The sequence below is a fragment of the Triturus cristatus genome, chromosome 3_2 (assembly GCF_964204655.1).
Source record: "Triturus cristatus chromosome 3_2, aTriCri1.1, whole genome shotgun sequence".
Classification (NCBI taxonomy): Eukaryota; Metazoa; Chordata; class Amphibia; order Caudata; family Salamandridae; genus Triturus; species Triturus cristatus.
In genome coordinates, this window is record NC_140584.1 from 790,189,434 (window position 1) to 790,210,415 (window position 20,982).

General features: G+C 42.2%; 1 protein-coding gene across 3 annotated transcripts in view; it reads left to right on the top strand.

Annotated features, from left to right (window-relative positions):
* ZDBF2 (zinc finger DBF-type containing 2) overlaps positions 1-20,982 on the top strand; it is a 154,704-nt gene that overhangs the window by 68,136 nt on the left and 65,586 nt on the right. For all 3 annotated transcript variants that reach the window (XM_085648891.1, XM_085648892.1, XM_085648893.1), the window contains 2 exons: positions 4,952-5,003; positions 16,075-16,132. In XM_085648891.1, the coding sequence (XP_085505017.1) occupies positions 4,952-5,003; positions 16,075-16,132 (110 nt within the window). The remainder of the gene's footprint in view (positions 1-4,951; positions 5,004-16,074; positions 16,133-20,982) is intronic.

Below are 20,982 nucleotides of genomic sequence, written 5' to 3' on the forward strand. Positions count from 1 at the left end.
AATGTTTAATTGATTCTGGATCGAGGCCAGAGAAAGCCGGTAAAATTACAGTTTCTCCTTTTGGGCAATCCATTACGAAGTTGGGTGGCCATATCTTTGATGAAACTCTGAAACCGGTCCTCCTGCTTTTTAAATTGAGGTTTTGATATTTTAGGTTTATCTTCCTGTTTAGTTATGTATTCAGGTGAGTGTTGCGGGTCCTTTGTTTCACATGCTCTTCTGATTTCTGCTCTGACTGTTCTCCTCTCTGAGTGTCGGATGTATCCTGAAAGGAACAAGAGGAACATGTATCAGTATCTTCATACCTGTCAGGTGGTTTAACATTATCACGGTTACGTAAGATGTAATGTTTTTCGGTAGATTCCTGTGTAGGAGACCCATCTCGTGATTTTGTTTTTTCCTAAATTTTCTTGTTGTCCCTCTTCTTTGTGGAAGTCAGATGCTTGCTTAGAGTTATTCGTTTCAGAATTACTCTACTTGTGGTTTCCCTGGTATGGCTCCCATATTATGTTGACCCAGCCCTTAGTCGCTGGCGTTACGGCTAACACGGCTGCTTCCCCTATTATGGTACTTAACATTATGGCGGCTACTACGCTAAAATTGCCCATCAGTTTCATCCCTAAATCAGGGGTTGGTGCTGCCCGTGCTCATTCTGTTCTTGTTTGAAGATCTCGGGTAAAACCGCAAGAGAAGGGGTACCATGTCTTCTGGTATATACTGCAACAGGACTGTATCCCAATTGGCAATCAATCAATCAGAGTACTTGTAAAGCGCGCCACTTACCCGTGAGGGGTCTCAAGGCGCTGAGGGGAGGGGGGGGGTGCGGCTACTGTTCGAAGAGCCAGGTCTTGAGGAGTCTTCTGAAGGCGAGTATGTCTTGGGTCTGCCGTATGTGGGTAGGGAGGGTGTTTGGGGTCTTGGCGGCGAGGTAGGAGAAGGATCTGCCTCCGGAGGTCGTTCATCGGATGTGGGGGACGGCGGCGAGGGCGAGGCTGGTGGAGCGGAGATGGCGGGTTGGGGTGTGGAAGCTGAGTCTGCTGTTCAGGTAGGCTTGTCCGGCGTTGTGGAGTGCTTTGTGTGCGTGGGTGAGGAGCTTGAAGGTGATCCTCTTGTCGATGGGGAGCCAGAGTAGGTCTCTCAGGCGGGGGTGATGTGGCTGCGGCGGGGGACATTGACGACCAGTCGGGCGGAGACGTTTTGGATGCGTTGTAGTCGTCGTAGGTGTTTGGCTGGGTTTCCTGCGTAGAGTGCGTTGCCGTAGTCCAGTCTGCTGCTGACTAGGGCCTGTTTCACCGTTCTTCTTGTTTCGGTCGGGATCCACTTATAGATCCTGCGGAGGGTGTTGTAGCAGGAGGAGGAGACAGCGTTGACCTGTTTAGACATGGAGAGGGAGGAGTTGAAGATGAATCCTAGGTTGCATGCATGGTCGGTGGGTGTTGGTGCTGTTCCCAGTGCGGTTGGCCACCAGAAGTCGTCCCAGGCTGAGGGGGTGGGTACGGGGATGAGGACCTCTGACTTGTCCGAGTTCAGCTTCAGACGGCTGCTCCTCATCCAGTCAGCGACGGCTTTCATTACCTCGTGGAGGTTGGTTTTTGCGGTGTGTGTGGGTCCTTGGTGAGGTAGAGGATGAGCTGGGTGTCGTCGGCGTAGGAGATGATGTTGAGGTCGTGATGGTGGGCCACTTGTGCGAGGGGGGCCATGTAGACGTTGAACTGCGTCGTCCTGAGGGATGAGCCTTGGGGGACGCCGCAGATGATGTCGGTGGCTTCGGATCGGAAGGGTGGGAGGCGGACGCTCTGGGTTCTGCCGGAGAGGAAGGACGTGGTCCAGTCAAGGGCCTTCTCTTGGATTCCTGCTTCTAGGAGGCGTGTCTTTAGAGTGCGATGGCAGACCGTGTCGAAGGCGGCTGACCGGTCCAGGAGGATGAGCCTGATGTTTCGCCGTTGTCTAGTTGGCGCCTGATATCATCTGTGGCGGCGATGAGGGCTGTCTCAGTGCTGTGGTTACGTCTGAATGCGGACTGGGATGGGTCTAAGATGTTGTTGTCTTCCAGGTGGCGGGCCAATTGTATGTTGACGATTTTCTCGATGACCTTTGCCGGGAACGGCCACCAGGTGAGCCACCTCCATTGGCAAGCAAATTATTAATATCCTATACTTTTCCTGCGAGCCCATGTGGGGAAATACTGCTTCAAGCTGGTTTGTTCTTTGTGCTGTCCAAAATGGAATTTCTTTCCCTTTGGTGGGTATTTTTCCCATTACAGCATTCAATGTTTGAGGGCTAATCCCTGGTATTGATAACTGTGGTGCTACAACTTGATCAGTCCCCGCAGGAGCAAGTGTTAATGTTAGCATTACAAATTGTGTAAGACTTCTGTAAATTGTTACTAGATTATTATATAATACCTGTTTCTGGCCTGCGGTCAGACGATCAACATTTGGATGTAGTGTGTAACCGGCTAGGTCTAGCCATGTCGCCCCCTCATTGCTGAGTGGGCCCAGTCTCATGTTTAGTATACTCTGGGGAAGGGCACCTTTTAACCAATTGGTATGTTCTAGAGGAATTTCTACCTCCTCATAAGGAGTGTATTCGTCTGGTATTTCGCCTACTTCGTATTTGTGAAATATCTGTGTAGCATCATGTACAGTAGGGAATTTAACACAGGAATAAAATTCCTCTGTCCTAAATGCTTTGTGTGCCTCTACCACAAAGGTATTTTCCCCACTGTCTAGTGTGAGGCCATGTTGAAGTTGTTTTTGAGGAACTGCATGTCTACAGTTCGCAGAGATATTCTGTGCCATGTTTTGTAAGAAATGTATTACGGAGTTCGGCTGACACAGCAGGAACAATATCCTTTCAAGCTTGAATTTACCAATGGGCAATTCGCAGATATACCTACTCAGCCAAAATGTTCACTACCACCATGGATGTCTCTGAATTTAAAAGGTTTATAGGGATCTCTAAGGAAGCACGATTGAACTACTCCGTCAATCCATACAAAATACGAAACCACCCAACGTTGGCAGCACCTTGTCATGTAGTTTCCACTAGTCTGTAGTAACTGCTGGTTAGCGGACAGCATAAACTTAGTAGGGTGCCAGACTGTTTCCCTGCACCCCTGTAGGATATGTTGGCACTTGTACCAGCTAGCTCACAGTGCCACTGTTGGCCCCCCTAAACCTGAATAGGGATCGCGAACAGTTCTGTCAGCCACTGAACATGACAACTATGTTCCCTCGGGAACCATGGTGATGGACTTGGAACTTTTCGCACAGTCACTCATGCTCTCTTTCGCTCAGAGAAATATACAAAAAATACACAAATTATTGAACTGTAGTGATTCTAGCATTTAAAAATATGAGCTGTGATGATTAATAGACAGACGCAGACAAAGGTTATAATGAGTTTCAACAAAGTGAACAAAAGAAAGAGTTCCACCATCCTTGTTGAGACAGCTGATGTATGCATACATATAAAACATTATACCAATTGACCATACGCCTGCAATGCTAACCCTAACCTATGTGTCTAGGGTGTAAATGTATGTTCTGCCAAGAAAATCCCCATCTGGATGATCTAACCCCTTTTGCCTGGTGGGTAAGAGTGTACGACCCCGTCTTGGTAACGAGCTGGACACCCCTCCTGGAGAGGTCAGTCAGCTGTAAGATGGTATCGTCAACGTGCAGGGACGCCCCGAAGTCCACAGAAGTTTCACCTCTGATTATGTTAGGAAACAAAAGGCTTTATATAGAAAATGGCATTCTTGCCTAGGGCGGAGATTGTGATCAGGCTACCATTGTTTGTGTACTACAGATAGCTGCGTTGCCATATGAATGTAATAATAAACACATTTTGTATCTCACACGTGAGGGCCTTGAACCTAATGCCAAGGTGGTGTGATAGTGTTCTCACAAAGTGTTCCGTGTCAGCAAGGTCGGTACTTCCAAGAAACGAGTCCAAGTGTCACGAGTGCAAATGTGTGTCAATAGTCGATATGGCAAAGAGAAGGCAACTTTAGGAAAGCATTGTGTACATGTAAGAATCGCACAAATTCCTATCACCCTAACTCGTGCACAAGACACTTTCTATAAGTGTGATGGGCAAAGCAGCCATCTTGGCATCTCCATAGACTTTTGATTGAATATTCAGTTTGGTAAAGCCAAGTTTAAGATAATTTTTAAATGACCTCTACAGGTACAGGCTACTTATCACTCTCTTATATACGTTTTATATGTAGAAAGTGATCCATGCATGAAAGGAAACAGCGGGGATTTTGAATATAGGCATAAACACAAGTAATTAGTGACTTCTTTGCTGCTGCTTGCATATGACATGCTCCTTATCAGTTTTGACCCAGAGTAAAGTAACAAAAGAATAGAAGCCATAAGTAAAAAAGTTTGGAATATGCAACTGTGCATGAGTTCAGAATTTTTTATCAATTTTGTTGCTTTGGCAGGTGTTTCCCTTCCATTATTCTTGAACATCATTTGTATAGGTGTTCAGTGAGCAGGCAAGTGAAGATCACTTTGATGATTTTTCATGGACAATTTAAGGGGTATTTGGGGTCTACTTTTGGAGAAGCAAGAGCAAACCATGAGGCCATGAAGGGTTCATGTGCCAAGACAAGGCAGGGCAATGGGGAGATTCTTGGTTTAGTGTTTAAATTGGCAGCCATGATAAAATACAAGGGATTCTGGGAACGTTATAGGATTGTCCATCCCTGGAATATATACATTATCACAGTAGAAGAATCCTGTTAAAAATGTTTGGACAGTTTTTAGAGATATTAAATCCTTGGATTAAACAAATGTGTCTGAATTGCATTCTCCCCTGGATGTGCATGTCTACTTTATGATTTAGTGACATCATAGCGAATAGTTGTTTATAGTGGCTTCATGAAAAAGTGTCTACGTTAGGCGGCTGACATGTCCTTTGTCTGTTTCTGTTGCAGGCGTTTGACATCACCAAGCTAGGTGACCAGTGTTCTGACTCTCCATTAAAAGGTGAGCATAGGTGTTGCTTTGTTTTTGCTAGTTTATCATATGTACACCTCGAGAAATGTTATGTTACTACATAAAATTTCAGTGTGTGTAACCTTTCCACTTTGATTACCAAAGCCGGTAAAATATCCAGCTGTATAACGCAATAAGTTAATTACTTGTTGCTGCGAGTTTTATGTAAACTGCTGGTTACCGTTTTTAAAGCCTGGCTTTACTGATTCACCCTTTCAGTCTTCTGAGGTAAGTTCATTCATATCATTGTACTGCAGTGTTGTTTTTGCAGCACTATGAAATCATATACCTACCAATGAATGTGCCTTCCAAAACAGCAATTTTATTATTGTTATTATAAAGGTCCTCTTTTTTTCTAGAGGATCGCCTTCAAAGTGCCGTCAAGCATATGTCTGTAGATTTGCTGTTTCTTACCTACATACTGATATTCATTGCTTTCTGCCCATGTAAAGTGATCTTCTGGCCTTGGTGCATAAGTATGTGGTGGAGAGCAGTGTAACAGGCTTGTGTGGGGATTAGCTTTAATTGAAGTTGACTACCTTTCTACCAGATAAGTGTACTCGTTCAGCACATATTCTCCAGTATTGAATCTTTCATAGATTCACATGCTTGTATCTTCCCCGTCGTCATAGTGGGAGTCTCACGGTAACAGAATGACCACAGCAGTATAAGAAAAACTGCATAGCAAAATCCCATAGAGAATCATCTTATTTGGTAACCAAACCTCATCATTATGTGGTCCAAGACTCAGCCAATCAGCTGCTAGCCCTGACATCACACTCCCCAGCAGAGCCTTCCTGCCTCAGATTTCTAACCGCCTTCGTGTGAGGAGGAATCTCCCTGAGCTTTGCTCAGTTTTGTTCCTGTGTGAACTTTTGACTTCTTGTTCATCTGGAAGTTCATTCCCTTTACTGGATTGAGGTACTGTGCTTCATATTTCTTGCTTACTATGGCTGAAAGTTCTAAAAAGAGGCTCTTCAGGCCCTGCAGATCCTGTGGAAAACCTAGATTGTTTTCTGAAGACCCCCACAAGGACTGCTTATATTATCTGCACCCAAAACATGTGCCTAAAGACTGTAAGCATTGCAGAACCTTTTCTGCGAAAACCCGGCGTGTCAGGGAGGCACGTCTTCTGCTGTGGCTTCAAAAGAAGAAGGTCACTTCAGATTCTGACTCTGAGGAGGAATCTAAAACTTAAAAAAAGAGGAAATCTTCTCCTTCTGTAGATAATACAGAGATTAAAAAGCAAAAGACAAAGGGGCTCCTTCGTCTTCATTGCCTCATACTCCTCTTAAAAAATCTACAGAGTCTAAAGAAGTCTCCTCAGCTCCTTCGACGAAAATTGGGGCGTCGCCGGCTGTGATTGCTATGAAACCGTCGACGACTACCATCTCGACGACGACAGCGGCGTCGAGGGCGACCACTAAGACCTCGTCGTCGAAGAAGAGCTCGTAGACGATCCCGTCAACGGGATTCTCGTCGACGGCCCCATTGTCTTCGTCGGCGAAGACTTCGTCGTCGTCGACGACCACTATGTCGACGACCACTATGTCGACGATAATACAACTTTCCACGTCGACGATATCTCCGCCGACGGGAGCTCCGTCGACGGCAGCTTTTAAGTCTCCCAAAGTAAAGAAAATATCCTTGAAATCTATTCCGTTGTCTACGGGCTCGTCGACGAAGAAGGCTAAATCGACAGATTTTACGGCCTGGACGAAGATTTCCCCGCTTCCTCCTTCCAACCTACTAGAATTGCAGTCAGAAGATGAAGAGTCTTCAGGAGTGGCGTATAGTCCGTCTCAACTTCGGATTAAGAGTCAGGAAACGGATGAGGAAGAATATCATGAGGTTCAGGAAGTCTTCTCTTTCCAAGATCGTCCTGCACGGGATTCAAGGAGATATGAGTCATTTCAGCAATCTTATGACTACGAGGAAGAGGAAGAGCCTCAGCCTACTAGTAGAGAGGACACTATCTCAATGCCGATTTCCTTAGTGACTGACTTGCCGCTGATGATCAATGACTACTATCGGCGTTTCCCTGAAGCTAACTCTCAAGCGCCTCAGACTTCAGATAAACCTGCACAAGTGCAACCACCTCATTCTTCTCCCAAAACTACTTCTCAAAAAATACGATCTCCACAAATTGTGACAATTAGAGATGATTTGGAAGAAAGTGACGCCGATCAACCGGAAGAAGGAGAACTTCTTCAAGATACGCAGGTTGACGACGAATGGGACCAATATATTCTGCCAACTACTCCGTCTCCATCTCCGACACCGGCACAATCTCCACCACAAGATATAGGAGGTTTCCATGATATCCTGGAGAAAGCGTCAAAACGCTTCGAGCTTCCACTTCCAGTTCAGGAAGCCGAATGTTTCCTCTGACTTTAAGGAGGATTCACGCAAATCTATTCGGTCCATACCAATAATCGCTCACATTTGGGAGGAAGGATTTAAAATTATGAGGAACCCGGCTTCAGTGGCTGCTTCAGTTCCTCGAATAGAGAAGAAATATAGAGCCCCAGAATCTTCTCCGGCCTGTTTGATTGGTCATCCGCGACCGGAATCTGTGGTGATGCAGGCCGCCCAAAGGAACTCAAAAAATCCGGTGTCTACAACAGCAGTTCCCCCGGACAAAGACGGAAGACGAATGGATGGTGCAGGGAAGCGTTTTGCAGTGATGGCAGCGTCTTCCATAAAGGCTTCGAATGCGTTAGCCCTCATCAGCAGATTCAATAGGCAGATGTGGTGTGATATAGCACCTTTACTAGCTCATCTACCAGAGGATAAAAAAGAAGCGGCTGCTATTCTAAAGGATGGGGCTAGGGTGGCCTCGGAATCCATAGACATCGCTATGGATTTGTCCTCAGTGGCATTCAGACAAATGGCAGGTGCAGTGGCCATGCGAAGACCAGGATGGCTGAAGTCCACTTCTTTTAGGCCAGAAGTGCAGGCTAAAATAGTGGACATGCCATTTGACGGAAAGAACCTGTTCGGAAAGCATGTAGATGATGCCCTCCAAAGCATTAAAACTGACACGGATACAGCACGGGCGCTGGGATCTCTTCAACAGGGCAGGTTCCAGTCCTTTCGGAGGAGAGGATCCAGAGGACAATTCACGCAAAGATCTTCTTTCCAATCAAATAGATATCAGCCATACAATCAGCAGGGATATCGCCAATACTCAAATAATCAGCGATTTCGATCCACAAACAATTATCAGCAACAGTCCAGAGGAAGATCATCTGCGAGAGGCAAATCGCAGCAATCCAATCGATGACAATGACTTCATCTACACATCCGCCACTTGTCCGAGAAACAGCATGCATTACCTGACTTCATTTTATCCAGCTTGGCTGTCGATAACAACAGACAGATGGGTTTTGGATGTGATTCAACATGGCCATACCCTGGAATTCGTACAAAAGCCTCCAAATCAGCCTCCTCTGCACAGGAGACAAGAACATCTATCAGCCCTCAAGGCAGAAGTTTTAGCGCTACTACAAAAGGAGGCAATAGAAGAAGTTCCGCAGCTTCAACGAGGGAAAGGCTTTTACTCGCATTTCTTTCTCATAATGGAGGCAGGTAATGGACCTGAGAGGTCTCAACAAATTCATCCAAAAGAAACCATTTCGAATGCTATCCCTACAGGAAATACTCCTTCTGATTGGCAGAGGAGATTATTTGCCATCCCTGGACCTCTTAGATGCTTATTTTCACGTCCCAATCCATATAAACCACAGAAAGTTTCTGCGCTTCATGGTGGCGGGGCGCCATTATCAATTCACAGTATTGCCTTTCGGCCTAAAGTCGGCGCCGAGAATCTTTACAAAGTGTATGGCGCCAATAGCGGCGCACCTAAGACTTCAAGGTCACCAGGTTTTCCCTTATCTGGACGATTGGCCCATAAAAGGTGGTTCGTTCAGGGAAGCCCAACTCTCTCTTCAAGTTTGCATGAACCTTTTCAATCGTCTAGGTCTCAGAGTCAACCTAGAAAAATCACATCTCAGACCATCGCAGTCCCTTCAATTTCTGGGAGCTTTAATTTGCACGGAGGAGGCCAAGGCTTATCCTTCAGAGGAGCGTATTCAAAAGATCATACAGCTAACAACACAATTGCAAATAAAAAAGTCAGTTTCAGTAAGAATCTACAAATCCTTATTGGGGATGATGTCCTCTTGTATCCCCCTACTTCCAAATTGCCGACTCCACATGAGACCTATATAAGAACTGCTAGACAAGCAATGGATTCAGTCGCAGGGATCCTTCGAAGATCGCATAGTTATCACTCCTCAGATCCGAAAGGCCCTGTCATGGTGGAAGATCAGGGATCATTTAGCGGAAGGGCTGACTTTCGAATCGCAGAGCTACAGTTTCGTAATGATGACGGATGCTTCACTTCAAGGTTGGGGAGCGCATCTCCAGGAGCTCGAAATTCAGGGACACTGGTCAAAGTCCGAAACGCAGCTCCACATCAACTTGCTGGAACTAAGGGCCGTGTTCTTGGGCCTAAAAGCATTTCTTCCCAGGATTCGCGGATCCACAGTACTTGTGAAGACGGACAGTTCAACGTCCATGTTTTACCTTCTAAAACAAGGGGGTACAAAGTCGAAACTACTGTCGAAGCAAGCACAAGACATTTGGAAATGGCTTCTGGATCACAACATCTCGCTTCAAGTACAACATGTTGCAGGGGTAGACAACTCAAGAGCAGATATCCTGAGCAGATCATCCGAGATTTCTCACGAGTGGGAACTGAACCAGAAGCAACTTTTCAAAGTTTTCAAGAGATGGGGCACTCCAAGGCTAGACTTGTTCGCGGATCGCCATAATTCGAAATGCAAAAACTTTGTAAGCAGGTTTCCGCAGAAAGGGTCGTGGGGCAATGCGCTACAGATGTGCTGGATGGGGATGTTTGCGTATGCATTTCCCCCCTTTCCTCTAATATTGAAGGTCTTAAGAAAGATGAAGTCAGAGCCGTGCCATCCGATTCTCATTGCCCCAGCGTGGCCGAGACAAGCGTGGTTCTCGGAACTTCTCAGTCTCTCAGTGACAACCAGAATACAGTTTACATTGGTGCAGGATCTGATAACCATGAACAACGGACAGATACTGCATCCAAATTGAAATCGCTGTGCTTGTCAGCATGGAACCTCACGAACATGAGTTTCAACGGTTAAAGATCCTTTAGGAGTGCAGAGAGATTCTGTCACGATCTCGGGCAATCTCCACAAACAAAACATATGCGGCCAAATGGAAAAGGTTTTGTCATTGGTGTCCATCTAACGATTTACATCCATTTTGAGTCTCTTCTGATCAAATTCTTCCATATCTGTTAAGGTTGACCAAATCTGGACTTTCTCATATGTCTATAAAAGTACACCTGGCCGCTATTTCAAGGTACACAAGAGTTCCTGACCGACCATCTCTTTGGTCTCAAAGAGTTATCAAAGAATTTCTCAGAGGGCTCTTCAGAATGTTCCCTCCAGTTCGAAGACCAATAGTTCCTTGGCAGCTTAATACGGTTCTTGCACAGCTAATGACACCACCATTTGAGCCAATACATAAGGCGGAATTGCAATTTGTCTCATGGAAGACAGCGTTGCTATTAGCGCTGACGTCGACAAGGAGGGTCAGCGAGATCCAAGCTTTCTCAATTGCAGAACCATTCCTACAATTCAGGCAGGACAGAGTGATTCTGAGGACGAACCCCAAATTTATTCCGAAAGTCCCCTCCAGTTTTCATCTGAATGAACCGGTGGTTTTGCCTACATTTTTTAAAGACCCGTCAACAGCGGCAGAAAGAGCTTTGCACTCTTTAGACATTAAACGATGCCTGAAATTTTACATCGATAAGACGCAATCGTTCAGAAAGACAAATCAACTCTTCGTGGCCTTTTCTGGCTCCAAGAAAGGTGTGGCACTTTCCAGATCTAGTATCTCGAGGTGGATATCTTCAGCAATATCCTTGTGTCATGTTAAAGCTGGAAAGCCTTTACAAGACAAAGTACGTGCGCGTTCCACAAGGAAGATGGCAACTTCTACGGCTCTATTCTCAGGGGTGTCATTGCCAGACATTTGTAGAGCTGCGACATGGAAGAATGCGCACACCTTTACTGGACATTATTGTCTGGACACAGCATGGAAAAAGGATGCAGCAGTGGGACAAGCAGTTCTACGGCATCTATTTCATTAAGGTATTTATCATGGATTATTGGAATGTATGTATCTGGAGATCTATGTATATTTAAACAAATATTTTGAATACTGTAATGTATGTTCACATTCTATACAAAAGAGCAGAGCCCACTGTTTATTGGGGGTCCTAGCCTGGAAATGCAATTTGGGATAAGTACTGCTTGCTATTCTGATACATGCATGTGAATCTATGAAAGATTCAATACTGGAGAAAAAACTAGTTACTTACCTGTACATTATGGTTCTCCAGTATTATCTTTCATAGATTCACATGCGGCCCGCCCACCTCCCCATTTCTCAGGCAGAACCTCATTGTCTCTAGGTATTTTAGTCTCGCACTCAGGGCTGGAAATCTGAGGCAGGAAGGCTCTGCTGGGGAGTGTGATGTCAGGGCTAGCAGCCGATTGGCTGAGTCTTGGACCACATAATGATGAGGTTTGGTTACCAAATAAGATGATTCTCTATGGGATTTTGCTATGCAGTTTTTCTTATACTGCTGTGGTCATTCTGTTACCGTGAGACTTCCACCATGACGACGGGGAAGATACAAGCATGTGAATGTATGAAAGATAATACTGGAGAACCATAGTGTACAGGTAAGTAACTAGTTTTTTCTGATCTTATATTAAGTGAATTTGCTGCATACCCGCATAGCTCTGACCTCTTCTTTTCTGTTAAGGAAAAAAGATACAATAGCAACTTTCCACAAGAACTGTTTGTGTAGATTAAACGCTAAGTAATTTACTGTAGTATTCCAATTGAAATAAATCAAATGTTTGTATACACAAAACTGTCATGAACAGTAACTGGAAAATGCTTTGTAGCGATTTATTTGGTAACTAATATGTTGGTTGATTTTTCCACGCATCTAAATGATCATTCTATCTAGGTTGAACAATTTATTAGCAAACTTTTCAAATCCAACTAGACAAATTACCTTTCACCAAAAGAGGAAAGACATCAAGAAATAAAGTGGTTTACTAAAGCGATGGCCTCCTTAAAAATGATGAAGAGTAGGCTATACCATTTTGAAAAAACTCCATAGCAAAATCATTACTATTATCATAAATGCTTATTAAAGAAACCTTAAAACTGTTTTCACCAATATGCTATTTAGAAGACCTGTGCCCTCTCAAGGAACTCTGGAGATTGCTAGCCAAACTTAGATTTATTGACTTAAATCTAAAACTCACCTGTCCCAAGACCTTTGCAATCCAGTTCCTACGTAAGAACTCAAATTCATTTATTCCCTGACTGTACTAGAAAGTGCCACAAAGCTGATATTGGCCTGAACCAGGCATATAGGATACTGGGTTTATGAATATTACACGGCATTACCTAAAACGCATCTCCTGTTAAGCCTCTGGTCTCTGTCCTTCTTTAGAATCCCATACTCACCTAGTTGTTCCATTACTTCTGTTGTATTCTCAAGGAGACACAGATGATAGATTGACACAACTACCATTAAACCATAACCTAAACATTCCTATACAACTGGCACCCCTTGACTGCCCAGCCCCATTCATGGCACTGCGACAGAAAATCAAATAAAACAACTTTAATTTGATTATTCCAAACCAATTTAATTATAATTGTAGCAAGAAAGGATATTTGTGTGCCTCATATTTTAAAAGACGTAGCAAAAAAAAATGACCTTTTGAAAAAAACGCTGAGCCAGACCCCCCCTTTTATAGCAAAGTAAGACCTCTATTGAACCCTGCCAGGATTCGCGATGCATATTAATGTACCAATTACAGGTGGTATGTCAGAAAACCAATTGCTGAATTTTACACCAGCATGTTTATGAACAGCATGGAAGATCAAGGGAAACAATACTTGGACCATACTGCAGTGTAGGGGCAAACGCACAAAGAGTAAGTGAATCCGGCACACTCTGATCATAGAGAAACAAAGAAATGAGTGACGATGAAGCCAGTTAATGATAAGCAGTGGGCCGCCTCTAATACCCCTGTAAGTAAACAGAATGTATCTCAAGCAACAGGTCATGCGCAGTCTCAGGGAAACCTAAAGTATAGGGCATTAGGATAAGAGAGGTAAGAGTGAAACGTAAACCTTTTGAAAACAGTGTGTTTGATGAAGAATAAAACCTCCTCTTAAATTCTAAAAGAGGTAACCAACAAATTAGTTAATTTTGCACAATGGCAAATGTTAATTCAGAAAAACACGCACCATATGGCAACTATCTTAAACAAAGGGAGTAAGTGTGCTGCTTCGTCCTCGATAAAAGCGACAGTCAGCCAAAATGTGTTTCGGAAATTGCTCACATGAGGCAATTGTTTTGGTATTCCTAGTTGTTTGTATTCAGCTTTTGGAAATACTCAGAAGTGCAAGCTCAAGTTATCTTGCAAGCAAAATTAAAGTACCACAAACTGAATGCAAACAGCGCGGAAGAACATTAATCAAGGAATTAATTAGTGCTTAGTCAATGCTTCAGGGAAGAAAACAATCCCACGAAGACAAAGTGAAGCTTACACATGCTGACAAGCACTCACTAATGAAAAGGAAGAAAATCAGTGACCACAAAGCTAACCAATGGTAAGTAATGATCGGCTAAAAGTTTTTTTATCTTTCGAGAAACAAAAGATCGTCTCAGGCAGCAGTTTATGCGGTGTCTCCGGCGAGACCTGGAAATAGTTGCTCAGCTCTGTCCAGGGCTATATATATTTAATATAGTCTGTCTGGAGTGCAGGATTGCATTCCTGGGCTGGTTGATCTGTTTATTGTGGGGCATATCGCTTGCAAAATAGCTGAAAAAGATTACTTTTAATTCCTATTCATGGTGCATGGTGATAATCATAGTGTTGGCCTGGCCTTTTTTACTCAAAGTTTTTTTAAGACCGATCAGTCATAGAGAATTTTCTGCACATTCTCCATGCACTACGTAACAGAACCAAAGTTTAACAAAAGGCCACACAAACTTCCAGTCTTCTAGACCAAGCGGCTAATATGTGAATTGCTTTCCCTTTAGCCATAAAACTGATGAATGACGACTCTGCATTCCAACTTGCTCAGAAACATTCTTGTTAACTATAATATTTTAGAGCTGTTGCAATTGTTGTTTGGAAAGGTAGTATGTCTCTTAGAGCTAAAAGGCCATATCCATTGTAAGTGATCACACCTAACAAACAACCACAACATTGCGTAACATACTGTGTTTTGCATTGTATCCCTCATTTGTATAGCACATTTTGACCGCTGTTATGATACTGGAAATATAGATCACTGTTTCCTAAGAATACCTCAAGAATAAATGTCCTCTATAAAGCTGCACCCAACGCGTCTGTTGGTCAGAAAGCATATTTCTTGATGTCACGTCTCCAAAGCGCCTCATATGGAGTATCAGGTAGCATATGGACATTTACAGTGCCTATGGTCTGACACATTTGAGGTCCATGCACTCGTATTGCCAAATTAGACTACCTATAGCACATAAATTAACTTAAAAGGTTTGTGAGTTTGTGTATGAGCTGAAGACTAAGTAGCTTGGAAACACCAATAAATAACTACAACATATTCTTCTGAGGTGTCTGCTGCTCATGTTCTAACTCATACATTTACCACTTTAATGTGTGTGCTGCAGACTGTGATGCTGATGTAACAGTTCTTTTTAAAAACGTGTTTTTATTAACCAACGTCTAATACAAAAAGCGCACAGCATTGTTTTAGAGTGGGAAAATTAGGTATGCGATTACATAATGCCCATGGATAACAAAATAAATAAGCCAAATATTAATCATAAATTTAACAACATTCACATGCAAATTCATGGTACCCTCTGGTGTTTTTCTCTGAAATGGTCAAATTCATAATGAGGTTTGAGCTGCTATTTGTAAACTGCTTCTATTTATTGAAAATACTGTATATGGTCACATAATTAGTTACAAACTTTGAAAGAATGAACTTAAATAATATTGGAAACATTCAAATAATGCTGTGATAGAAACACTGTAGATGGAGAACGGAATCTTTGTTTGTGGCAATGGAAAACACTTAAACATATTAATTTAGTGGGATGAATATAATAAAAATACCAGTCATAGATATGTCATGCTTGACGGTGTTCAGAAATGCTATGAAGAGAAATTGTTATACACTAGAAGATATTGTATGTAGCTGCCGTTTAATGAGAGATTGTATGGTATTTTGTTATTTTACGTATAGGCTTGCATATTTCACACTGAATTAGGATTTCTCCTCGAGATGCAGTGGGATAGATATATATGTGATTGAAGTATTAAAAAGACGCTTTGAAATGATTTAACAAATTAAATACGTCAAACAAAGAAGCATCTGTGAAAAATTAAAGCAATATTGATAAGCACATGAATGGCAGTGGATGATTAGAAGATTTCTAATGTTTGAGTTCTACATCTCCGAAAAATGGATAATAGGGCCAAGACGAAAGGGGGGTGGGTGCTGAAGAAGTTTAAGATAGTGAAATATTCAAATCCGATATTTGTGAGAGAGAATTTATTTCAAATGTTGTAGGTGCATTGAGCAAACGTTCCCTTTGCATTCTTTTAAGCGTCATGGGGGACTTATGCACACCTATATCATACATAAACTTTAGTCATTGCTGCCCAACTCATACTTGCAGTGAAGTGAGAACAGCACTCTACCATGTTCTACAGGTAATTATATTGTTATGTTTGCATTCAGATGTAATTTGCATTTTAGTAATAATTCTAGAAATTACATTTGTGCTAGATCATGAAATCCCAACCTTATTTCTTTCCTTCTTTAATCTGTTTACAATATTGATATATTGGTGTACGTCTTATTTGTGAGAAATATGTTCATACTTTTCCTGAGACATCTGAACTTTTTCTAATTCTAGGCCCGTGTGTGAAAAGGAGGAGTGCTGAAAAGTCTCCAAGTGTTCAGAAGGATAGCAGGTGGGTTGTACACTAGGGCCCTTTCTCCTGGCCTTCTAAATATGCAGCAAACCTGGAGACTCATATAGAGTATGGTCTGTGGTCTTTTAAAAACAGATTTGCTCATGGGGGGGGGGGACACAGAAAGCTACAACAATCCCATTTTGGAGTCTCTTTATCTGTTCACTAAATTGTGGTTCCAGCAGAGGGAAGAATTCAGATTGTTGCCTCCTATGTGGAAACTCTGGGGAGAGAGTATTAAATACAATACTCCTTGCTAACTAGATATAAAATCATTAGTCTACGCTTAACTAGCTGGTTAATGGGACAGAATTACCTAGACGTAATTAGTGATCAGTTTTAAACTTTAAAGCTTCATTTGAAAGTCATTTCAATGTCCTACTTGAGTAGATTTGAGAATATTAGAGACCTGTTTGAAGACTGAAAAATCCACTAAATTATAAAAGAGGTAACCACCAAATAAGTAACAGTGTCTTAGTGGCAAACCATAATTCAGAAAATGCATACCGTCCGGCAATTGTCTTAAATGAAGGGAGCATATGTAAAGCTTTATCATCTATAAAAGTGACAGTCGGCCAAAATACTTTTTTCAGAAATTGGTCACATGCGGCAAAGTTTTGTTATTCCTAGTTTGTGTTCAATTCTTGGAGATACGCAGAAGTGCAAGCCTCAACTGCTCCCTGGATTCAGCAAAGTGAGTTTGTGCATAAACAATTTGAGTAGAACAAAGCAGTTTAAGAGAACTTTAGTTGAAAACATGGATGCCCCCTAAACACTAGACAGAGAGCCACTACTTGCCGGGAACATGTCAACATTCAAAGTTAGAAATGTCAAGTTTGAGCTAATTTAACCACATCCCATCCTGAACAAATGAGAGACCGACGGTATTGTGAATTTCAACTCTCCTGCGAGTTTAAACCTGTTACCTCTGGTTTTTAGTTCTTACATTCAGGTGCATTTAGCTGCTTTTGTCAAACACCTATTGTCTCCAGTACAATAAAATAATAAGAGATGGCTTAGGGTCAGCACCTTTCTCATGATTGGATAGCATTATTAACTATGTCAGATATTTCTGATTAATTGCCTTTCCTTTCAATACTTGTGTTTGCCCCACCCCTGTAGTATATTTTTCTTTATCATTCTCTGAATGGGTGAGTGGAATCCTGGCATCTGAGTGCTATTTTTAGGTCTCGCCTCAGCTGCTGCGAGGCTTCTAGTGAGGACTTCAAACTCTGACCACACGCTCGTGCGTGTGCTTTTTCACGCTATTGGCCTTTACGTGCGTCTTTCTAAGAAAGACAGCACGCAATTGGCCAAAGGCGGGTGCATGTCCCGCCTTCTCTTTCCCCTGGCCTAGGGAGCTCGGGAGCGAGCGCACGTGCTGCATTCCTTAAATTGTTTACAGTGCAATCGCGTGCACCACTTGCCGGACTTTTTAGGCATAATGAAGGCAAACCTCGCATTTGTGTTACATGTTTCTTTAATGTTCTTGTATTTGCAGGTTCCTGAGCAAACATACCCTTCTTGGAACTCTGCGGAGCATTACGCTGTCTACCATTTACCTAATTACTCTATTGGCTGCGGAGTCCTTATGTATATTCATATGCAGGCAGAAGCACTGCTGTTTTCATTTCCTTGTATCTTTTTTTTCTTTTCTTAATAGGGACCAGGTTTTTTTATTTACTGTACTGGGGCACAAGGATTTGCAAGTAATCCTCAAAGAAACACAGCAGTTTCCTCCATCTGCTATCCTATACACTCACCTGCTGCTGTAATTCCCTTCTTTGTGTGCTGGTATGTTGCTGATGAACTGTTGGCGACTTATCACTTTAGCTGCAGAAGCACGGCAATGCTCGTTTCTTCCCTCAAAAGGAATATTGGGTGACAAGCAACTGAACCCTCTAGGATCAGACCAGTTGGTGCGGTCATTCAGGTACCTTAGTGTTGTGAATCTGTTTATGGAGGGCATCAAGTGGGCGTTCCCCTTGCAGGTATCTTACATCAATTGCTATTTTTTTTCACTGAGATCTCCTCTTTTGCTTTTCCCACCCGTAATCTCGCTCTGATGTGATTTAAAGATTCCCCCAGGGGAAGCGCAGCCGCATCCCTCTGGTAGATAGTTTATGGTTCAGCCTAAGTTTGTTGTTGCTGCAAGGAAGGAAATTTTGAGGATAACTTGTGTAATATGAATGTGTGGGAATTGTGAAGGTATAGGGACAAAAGTCTTGAACCTAGCACAGAGGCTGTGCCATGTCCACTATTTTCTCTTTGCATATCCATGTTCGTTTGGATTTTACTTGGTTGTCGTTTTTCTGTGTCCTCTAAACTCCATCGTGCAAACTGAGGATTTGATGTCTTTAAGAGACACTCTTGATATGTTCTCTCCTTTGCTTTCCCAACATTTAATCTTGTGGTATCTCCCACAACTACATTAGCGGAAACCTTTAATTGTAATAGCTAATTATATTTTTTTTAATAGGCTTCTTCCTCGATGGTAGTGTCTATTTGCTATTAGTTTTAAAGCGTTTCATAGAATCTGCATAAGGCATCTGATATTACCATAAGATTTTTCACAGGTTTTCTTTTTTCATCTTGTGTTGCTGTAATCGCTGTCTGGGCTTCTCTTTGATCAGCTTGAATGCTAATAATGTGTCTGCTTTTTGTCTTGATTCATAGTGCCTCTATTTCAGTTTGATTAATGCTTTTTTCATCATAAGAAGTGAAAAGTGGGTTTAGTTCAAATTTCCTGGTCTGTACCTAAATATAAAGTTAGTATTTAGGTGATGCATTATATTGGGAAGTCAGTGATGGCATGTCTCTCCGTAACGTTTGTTCATTTCTATCTTTTTTTGTTGCATCTGTTATCGGAACACCTTGCAGTGTTCCGTTACTTGAAGGCCACAACATCTGATCTGAGGCAGTAGTCCAAACATTTTCAATTTCTATGTATAGATTTGTCGTCTTTGTTCGGTAAATTAAATCTTTGCCACGTAGTCTGGGTAATACACCATGACCCAAGTAGAATTGTATTTGAATTGGAGAATGGTAAGATATTATTCTCTCTAAATTCACAACCAATCTTATTGCGGGCTTAGTAGAAAAAAATTGTCAGAGAGTTGCTGTATTACATACATAAGAATAAAAGGTGTCATTTTTTCGATATGGTGTAATTATTCTCAAATCTCTGTGTAACCGTAATCTTTTATTTCTCCTGTTAGCACTGTGTCTGGTGCATTAGCCTCAGTCAGGTGGTACCAGTTCTATCTAGAATTGTCTCAGATGGCAATTTCCAGTCCCCTCCAGTCATCATGGGTGTATGTTTTAAACTCTATACGCATTCTCGAAAATTGGAGTAGGGTGCATAAATGGATACTATGATGAATCGAGAGCCTCTTGTTTTCAGTTTCGCAAAAAAAGATCTGCCTATGGGTTCATCCCAAGATTTAAGTAACTTGTAGGAGAATGTTTTTTGAATTAGGATTGCTGCTAGACATTGTCTGGATGATTTTGAAGCATTCCCTGGCACTCCAGAGGCATAAAACGTGTGGCTACTACTAACCACTTTACCCACCTATTCTCTCATAACCTTCCCAGATTCAAGTATGGAGAGATTTCTCTCTTGGACAAGAGCTATGTCTGCCCTCTTAGTATGTAAATAGTAATGATAGGTGTCATCCCATTCACATGTAGAGAAATTACTTTCACTTGTTTATTTAGTTGTCTTATAATAGATTTATATATTAAGTGTGTATAACTGTATCATAAAGTAATGGAGATTTCTATTCAAACGTAGATTAAATGAAATCTCGGTTTTAGGAATATATGTGTTCTCTATAAAGGTCTTATAAGAGTAAGAGTTCATGAGTACTATCTCAAACAGGCAACTCAATTCTTCAAAGTGATTGAAAGGTAATTAAATCAGGATATTGTGCTCAAGGGCTGTGCAGGCTCAATCTCTCGTACAACCCTTGTCTGCTTCCGGCCCATTCAAAGCAGCTGTTCTGAATAATGTTTTTAACCAAAGACTTATACAATTAAGGGATCACAGATATATACCGATTCCAGGAGTCATCAATTCAGCTTTATTTAATTGGTAGAGTAAACAATATAATTTGCAGTTGCAATGATCTCCTAGATTATACCAAGGTGATGTGATAGGTTATGTGACCAGTGATGTCCTTTGTGCAGTAGTTTTCACAAAGGTTACAAAGCCTTAACCCAAACATTGTTCAATATAGCTTAACAAAACTCGTTTTATAGTGCTTACAAGGAGGAGAAAATTATAAATTGTTGCTGCTTGACTGGGACCAGCAATTGAAGATTACATTGAATGTAGAAATGATGCCCTAAACAACTCCACTGCATATTGCCAAAGTACAGTTTGGTGTCCCATTAATAGCACACAAAACACCCGCCTTCCATCCAGCTCTACATTTGCTCGCAGTTGAAACCTACAAGAACAACTGTGGGTAGAAGTTGTCTTAGTTTATGAACATTCAATGCAAGAAATTCCCTTAAGGGACATAGCATAAGCTCTAATTATGTGTCCAGTAATTGTCAAGCTGAACATTTCAGTGTGATTCTTTATTTTGCCAGCCATTGTTATCCAAAAGTATGATCTGTACTAATTCAACTCGAGTGGTTCTGTTGAAGACACAGTGGGGGGAGAATCCCAAATGATTCTAAAAGGAGAAAGCTGTATTCTTCAGCCTGCAATAGTACAGCACTGCTTTATGAATAGTCTGTACAGTAACCCAAAAAATGTGCTAGATAATGATGGATGAAGAGGACCCGACAGTCCAACGGGGGCTGCCTGTTAATGTGTCCACTTTGAAACCAAGGACTGCTTG